This window comes from Miscanthus floridulus, chromosome 19 (genome assembly GCF_019320115.1).
Source record: "Miscanthus floridulus cultivar M001 chromosome 19, ASM1932011v1, whole genome shotgun sequence".
Taxonomy (NCBI): domain Eukaryota; kingdom Viridiplantae; phylum Streptophyta; class Magnoliopsida; order Poales; family Poaceae; genus Miscanthus; species Miscanthus floridulus.
This window is the reverse complement of record NC_089598.1, coordinates 45,106,717-45,114,654: the sequence shown is the minus strand read 5'-3', so window position 1 is coordinate 45,114,654 and position 7,938 is coordinate 45,106,717. Positions and strand designations below refer to the sequence as shown.

The following is a 7,938-nucleotide window of genomic DNA, read 5'->3' as shown; positions in this document are numbered from 1 at the left end:
AACCTTGACTAGGAAAGCGTTGGAACACTTGCCCCAGGTATCTACAGCGTTGCAGTTAGAGTAAAACCATTGCTTAGCATTTCCTAACAAAGAGAAGGGGAAAAGGTGAAGACGTATAGCCTCTTGGTTCACTCCCTTTATGGTCAATGTGCTATAAATCTCCAAAAAGTGTTGGAGGTGAGCATTTGCATCCTCATGGGCTTTCCCAGAAAATGAACTAGCTTTAACCATCATAATTAATGCTAGCTTAAGCTCCCCCATTGATAATATTGGGTCTGGTGGCTACATTAGCAGCCGAGGGTGCAGAAAAATCACGAATGGACTTGTCGCCCATGATCATGTAGGGTAGTGATTGGGTATGAGGAAAAATGATAAACTACTTAGGATAACTAAAAGCCTAGTTAGCAAAGCTAGCAAAAATATAAATCCGAGGTCAGTTGTCTTCCTCGGCAACGACGTCAGAAATGCTTGTTGATACTTCATAACGACTAGTGGAGGAATTCCGCAAGCGCACAAAACTATCGCGTAGCACTTCGCTCGGTGAGTACCAAGTGTCAAAATTATATTTTTTCCATGGGAAGGCGGAAGGCTAGAACATATATTTAGGTTAGGTTTGCTAAAGGAAAGCTAAGCTAGAAAGCTTGGAGAGCTTGGAATTGAATGGGGCACATCTCCACCGAGCTCCACACTCTATATTTATAGTGTAGAGTGAGGGGGGTACTCATAGGCAGCCAGGGGTCAGTGGCGGTAGCATAGGGGCGCCGGCCGGCCCTAGGATGCACCGCCTATGCATCCTACGATGCTGGTTGGCTCCCAAAGGCGGTTGTAGGAGTGGCACGTGCGGAGATTTGGACAGGAGGTCGGTTGGAGGCCTCTAAGCCTATGACAGTGGGCCGGTGGATCCATGACCTCTCCATCGTGACCATCAGTGCAAACCGACTTAAGATCAGCGATGGGAAGGCTTCTGGAGCAGCTCCCATAGATCGGTGATGTGGCAGGAGCTAGGGTGGCGCTGGGTGGCACCTATGTGGGGTCAGCCGGCATGGCATGTGGGCCCTTGGCCCCCCTGCCACGTCCACTTGCTCCCTATATCCATATTTGTCACCATTTTGGTCTATTTTTGCTATAATTTTCTACATACAAATAATTCTACAAGCACAAGTGGAGCTAGGTGAATTATAAACAAACTACAACATTTGTGATAATGATTTATCTCACTTTATCATGCTTTTGGGTGGAATGTTGATGGTAAAAATAGGTGTCAGTGACCATCAATAGTGTCCCTGTACAGGGTAGGAGGCGTATAAGGTTTTTGGGAAGCGCCATCGCGACTGCTCGCTGGACGCCTTCTTCCCTCTACGCCGCCGGTGTTTGCGAATCTCCATCGATAACCCCACTGTAAGAATGTCTATTCTTTTTGTGTTGTTCGTTCTTATGTTCCTACTGTTACTAGCACTAGATAGCTTGAGTTTATCTCGGATCGTAGTGCTAGTGATAAATCATACACATATGGTACATGTTGTTGTTATTTTCCTCATTGTCGGAATTAATTTCTGCGTCACTAAATTGCTATTATTTCCAACAATACATCCATCATAGCAAGGCTAATAATACAGCCAGCAGCCGGCTGTAAGGTTTTTTTATAGCCTTCTCTCTGCACACTCATATAATAGTTAGCTCTTCACTATCAATATATGACCCACATATCTCTCTCATAAAATTTCTTGGTTCTTATGCCTAAGCCGACTGTAAGCTTACAGTCGCTTCTCTCTCCCCTCTCATCTCCAGCTTATAACATGTTATTATACTTACTCTCATACATGTTTGTGTTTATTATACAAAACAAAATATAAATAAATATATTCGAAAATATAAACGTACTTGGAACTTCAACTGAGATTACACGGCTCGATCGGCATATGTGTTTCAAGGTAGTAGCTAGCCAATGCAGTTTTGCTGATTGCATGCTTGATTATATTACTGTCCAAACGCAAAGGCAGTGGCGTCAAAGGTGTCCGAGAGGCCAGTGCCGGTCTTGAAGGTGACCTTGTCTGGCGAGGCCTCGGGAACATAGACCTCGACAACGCTGAACCAGAGCATCAGTTCCTTGGTCTTCACGCCGGTGATCTTCCTCAGTTTGCTCTTCTCGGCGAATAATGCGGTCACCTCGGAGGCATAGGAAACAGTCTGCATGATCTTCTTGAATGTGTGCTCGACCTTCTTCTTCCCCTGCACCAACCACGTGAACCCTGTCTCGCCGTTGTACCCGAACTCCTGGATGTCCTCCGTTGGAAGCAGTCCCTTGGGGAAGCCGAGCTCCTCAAGCAGCTCAATCGACTTCTTCCTGCCCGCGGTATCTCCGGTGATGACATCTGCACCGGCGCGGTGGCTCTCGATGGCCTAGGACGCCATGGTTTATAAATTGAGCTGTGAGTAGTAGCGCCAGGAAAGAGACTATAGTCTATATGTAACCGTAAGCTCTATGTAGCTAGCTCTGCTCTTGAGAGTGATGAAGTGTTTGTGTGATTACGGATGGAGCAACAGCACATATAGGCAGGCAGACAACTTGTAGATACTACAGACTACAGAGAAGCAGTGCAACGAATCGTGCAGTCTTGTTTGACTTCGTTGGCAAAGGGGCGTTGAACTTGACGAGGACCATTTTGGCGTGCTTTCCATCCCGTCCGGCGTGATGAGCTACAAATTAACTTGACCGTTTCTCTACACATCTAGCTCCAATGAATTGGTACATTAAGTAAATTAGTTTAAACTCTATGAAGCCACATGTTGGTATATCATATTTTTACACTGATTGATGTCAACCATTGTAAAATTTCTCTTATTTAAATTTCATCCAGTAGGTCCATATTAATCCTTCGACTGCCACATTTTTGTCATGTGGCCAACTGCCCAGTTTAAATGGTGAAAGGTTCTGAAAACAGGGTCCAAACCACTACACTAAATTCCAAATCAGTGTCGCCCACCAGTTCACTATAAATATGGTACCGTTTGGCACGGTTTCGTTTCACCAGTGAAGCTGTTTTTCCCCAGCTCCATGAACAGCTCCCGTGTGGAGTTGGGGCTGTTTTGATGAACGGTTTGAGAAAATAGCTCCTTATAGAAGTTAAAAATGCTAAAATGTTTAGAATGCCCTTACTCCTCTTCAATCCTCGCTCTTTTTCTTACTTCTTTTCTTCTCTCTTTCTTCTTTATCTCCACATCTCCCTCATCTAGTTTCTCCCAGCGTATGCAAGCTCGCTCGTCCCTCCCCAGTGGCCCGTGTGCCTACTTCGGCGGCTTGTGTGCCTCTCCCCGGCGGCTCCCTAATGACCTGCGTGCCCTTTGTGGCGGCCACGCGCCTCGACACTCCGAGACGATCGTGCCCGGTGGGGGGAAATATGATATCAACACCCAGTGGGGCCCATAGGCGTGGGTTGGAGCCAGATGAAGCCACTGTTTTTGGCTCATCTCAGCCCAAAATCTCTGTGAGGGCAGGATTTGAGGGACTCTTTGGTAGAGTTGTTTCATTTTACCCCGTTTCGTAAAAATTGTCTGTATTTAAATTCTAGGAGCCGGTGGTGGCGCTATGCCAAATGGGGTCTATATTTAAATTTTGCCTATTATAATAACTGTATTTAAATATCACCGGTTAACTTGGCAGCATAAGTTTTTTTTGCTATTTTTTTCTAGACATTTAGTTTAGTTGTCCTCTGACTCCTTCCCCTCTTCCCTTTGTAGTATAAAAAATAAAAAGTCAACTAATGAAACATCAAAGAACAATATAATGCTATGTAGCGCCCGGTTTTAAGAACAAAACCAGATACATACCATATGTGAGCCCAGGAAGTCAAATCTCACATATAGCTACAAATAAGGGTAATATCAATAGACAATGCTTAATTACATTACATATTAGTATAAAGAATATAACCTCAGAGTATAGACCGTGGAAAGACAACTTCGATCTTCAGGCGAAGACTCCAAATCCACAGGGACAACTGACTGGTTGATCATAAGCCTAATTCCTCCAAACTCTAGCAATCTGGTACCCATCCGGGATTTTTCCAAATAATTGACAATATAGCAAGCGTAAGTACATATCGTATTTAACAAATATAATATGGGGTTCATGAGGCTCAAAAGGCTGACACTGGTTTAACTACGATTAGCTTTTAATGAGTCATCTTTTAGCAATTGGGTGGCAACAAGTTTATCACAAGCCCATAAACACATGATCAGGTAAACACGAATAATGAATAGCATAAACAATTAACCATTTGTGAGCATCTTCATCATCCATATCATTAGTGTCCATCATCTATTCCGTAAATGTTCCAAGGCCGCTCGTGACCGTGAGCACGGCTGATATACCAGTTTTACACTCTGCAGAGGTTGTATACTTTCACTGTGAGTTGTGATTTACCCTTTCGCCCGAGGTAGCTAGTCTCTTGACCCACTTCCAAGGAAGGTCGGCAGGGTTCACTATGAAGCCTTTCAAAGGTTCGTCTAACAAGTTAGGGCCATTAGATTCACTCGGCAAACAGATGTAGTGCCCCCCTTCCCGATGGCACATTGACACGCAGCCTATACACATGGGGACAGAGGCCGCACTATACCCGATTCGTCAAGCTATTCTTATGCCAATAAAGGTAACCACTAACAAGCTAGAAAAGGTCTTAATACTGAACTAAAGCCAGAGCCATATAGCCCTCACAGCTGTACTGTAAGTCCCGGATGATCACTTACAGATAAGTCCTTAGGGAGAGGAATCTAGAGCACCATAAAAACAACCCAATGCTCTAGCCCCCTTGTTCCATGTTGCTAAAAAGCATCTTTTAATGTTCATTGCATATACCATTAGTCAAGTTACAAGATCATGGCTTTAGTTGAGCACTAGCATCATACTACCCAATGCAATACCCCAAAGGTAACAAGGCACAAGTACAAAAGACAAGGATATCCTTAGTGGTAGTCAAGGTAGACACATGCAGTATGAATTAAATGATTAAAGGTGAATAGGTAACAAGGAAGATCCCATGCTATACTTGCCTTAAACACCGATCCTTCGGTAAGCTTTAATCTTTAATGTTCATCTTCTTCTTGATCACCATGTATATCTCACCGACTGGACATAATCATAAAGCACCACACAAGCATCCATACAATCATACACAAAGCAAACAATAGATCTAAATTAGAACAATACATCAATCATAAAATCAAGATGAAAAGTTTGTAAAACGAATCTACGTCTCGCTACGAACACACAGACGCGAAAAGCACACTAATCGGAAATACGGTGAAAAAGATACATCTACCGAAAGATTTGCTCATAGGAGAAAATATAAAACTATTAGCTTCATGTGTTTTAAATATATAAAAACATATATAAGATATTTCATAGAGATTATAATTTAAGTCAAATTTAGATTTGATTTATAAAACTAAAGTGAAACAAATCATATTCTATTTATAAAATCCAGTTGCATAATTGTTATTTAAGATATGATTCAAACCATGAAATTTCAGTATTAGTGACATGATAAACATTGTTACTAACATGTAGATCTTGACGCTATGAATCTAACGCAACTTGAATGGACTAAAACGGATCTAAGACGCAGAAGATATGATTTAAACAAGATTTCCTTTATTAAAATAATAGATTAAATCTAATCACGAATTTTAAAAGTTGAAAACACATCTAACAGTAGTATGAACATATAGGTTATGAAATTACTAACCTAGCGCAATTTGAACGGATCAAATCGGAGTTAAAACAGATATTTTATGACTAAAACAAAATCAGTGGCAAATCTATAAATAAGTGAAAACGTATTTTTAATGTAAAAATCAGAAATATGTGGCATGCTCAGCGTAGCTGCTAATATATATCTCACGTTAGCAAAAGCATACGGCAGAAAGAACGGATCGATCGAGTTAGAGCTAGAACATATAAACAACTTGGGATCAAAGATGCTAAGACTGGACTACAAGGATCTAGATTTGTGTGCGGAAAGACTTATTGAATGGATAGAAAGTTACGTAGTTTTTCCACATGATCTGTGCTCACGTACCTGACCAAAGACGAATTGGGCGCCCTGCCGCCCGGCCGGCTTGCTGCACCCACAAGGATGGTCGGCATTGAGTGCTAGCAATTGTCGTAATGAAGCTCCTGGCTGTGACGGGTAGGAAGGTTAGAGCGGCAATATTTAGCATGTCCGTGGTAGCTTCCTTTAAGATGCAGCAGTCTGATGCTCCATTACTCCAAGCGGCACCAGCAGATATTCATTCAGGTTTCTTCAAATGGGAAGTGCACGTGGTGTGGTCAAACGTGGGGCTAAATCGAATCGAGCAGGACTGCAGGAGACTGCACTGCAGGGCTGGTTTTGAACGTGACTGTAGAGGCTTGCTATCACCTGAAGCAGCAAAGCACAAGGAATAAGAGGAGAAGACGGCGAACTCACCTAGGCCTTTTTGTGGTCGACGGCGGGTCTTCATGGACAAAGAGCTCCAGTGATGAGTAGAAGAACGATGACGTACAGCTCGATGGGGCGACAACGGGCAGCGCGGCGGCGACGGCAACGGCGACGGCGAGAGAAAGAGGAGAAAAATATAATTTACTACACGAGGGATTTCCCAAACTAGGGGCTCCATTTACTGTAGTTTTGGTGTGCTTTGCCCAAGGGGTTGGTTGATATATATAGGAAGAAAAACTCCCCACATCCACGTCAACTAGCGATATGGTACTAATTGATGTTATCCCCTCCACATTTACTAATGGGCCTAAATAATCATTAAAGCCCATTAGTAAATAAATGCATGGGCCTTTAGGTTTTATTAGGATTATTGCACATGGGCTTTGAGCGCTGGGATAAATGAGAGATTTATTATTTTCGGAATTAATTAATTTCATGGATAAAATAATTCTAAAAAAGTCCAGAATTAATATTTAAGCCACAAAAAGTACTCCGAGACCTCCGAAAATTTGGAGAAAATTCCCGGAGACACTTTGGAACATGATGAACCCAAATAAAGTATTTGGAGCTCATAAAAAGAATGTTGGGAACTTGGAACATAAAGATTAAGGTGAAGGAGGTAGGAATTAAATTCCGGAAAGAAACTGGAAAATTCCTAGAGATAGATATTCGTTCCCTAAACGTATAAAAACACACACAATTTGCACATAGAAACACAAGGTGCGACCGGCATTAATGCAACAAACACGTTTCTACCTTATGATAAACTTTAAATTAATGAAAAAATTTATTTTCCTATGTTTTCATGTGCACATAAATTCACAAATAAATCATTTTAACCCTATTTTCAAAAGAGGCAAATTTTGGGGTGTTACATGCTACTACATCGATATAGGAACTCCGTTGTCAAAGGAATCATACAAAAATTAACACTACCATTTTCAAAAAAAAAGGATACTAAATTGTCAAAAATTCCCTTAATCCTCTTCAATCCTCGCTCTTTTCCTTGCTTTTTTCTCCCTTTTCTTCTTTCTCTCCGTTGTCTAGTTTCTCCCAGCGTTTACAACCTCGCTCGTCCCCCTCCTAGTAGCCCGTGCACCCTACTTCAGCGGCTCGGTGCCCTTTGTGGCGGGTGTGGGGAGCTCCCAGACAGCCATGCCCTATTCGTGCCCCAGTGGCCGTCGTGCGCCTTGGCCCAACAGGGAGCTATGCCCAAGCCCTTCCTCTTGCACGGTGGGGGAAGTATGACATCAACACCTAGTGGGGCCATAGGCGTGGATTGGAGCCAGATGAAGCCACTATTTTTGGCTCATCTCAGCCCAAAATGCCGTGAGGGCAGGATTCAAGGGACTCTATGGGTGGAGTTGTTTCATTTTACTCGTTTGGTATAAAATGCCTCTAAACAGCTCCAGGAACTGGTGGTGGCGCTATGCCAAATGGGGTCTGTATTTAAATTTTG

At 42.7% G+C, this 7,938-nt stretch overlaps 1 protein-coding gene across 1 annotated transcript; it reads right to left on the bottom strand.

The window, feature by feature from the left end:
• Positions 1-1,977: 1,977 nt before the first annotated feature.
• LOC136525966 (uncharacterized) lies at positions 1,978-6,145 on the bottom strand. The gene is made up of 3 exons (XM_066518775.1): positions 6,078-6,145; positions 3,007-3,082; positions 1,978-2,400 (listed from the first exon to the last, which is right to left on the bottom strand). Exons 1-3 carry the CDS (start codon positions 6,143-6,145, stop codon positions 1,978-1,980), a joined length of 567 nt encoding a protein of 188 aa, XP_066374872.1.
• Positions 6,146-7,938: the final 1,793 nt, after the last annotated feature.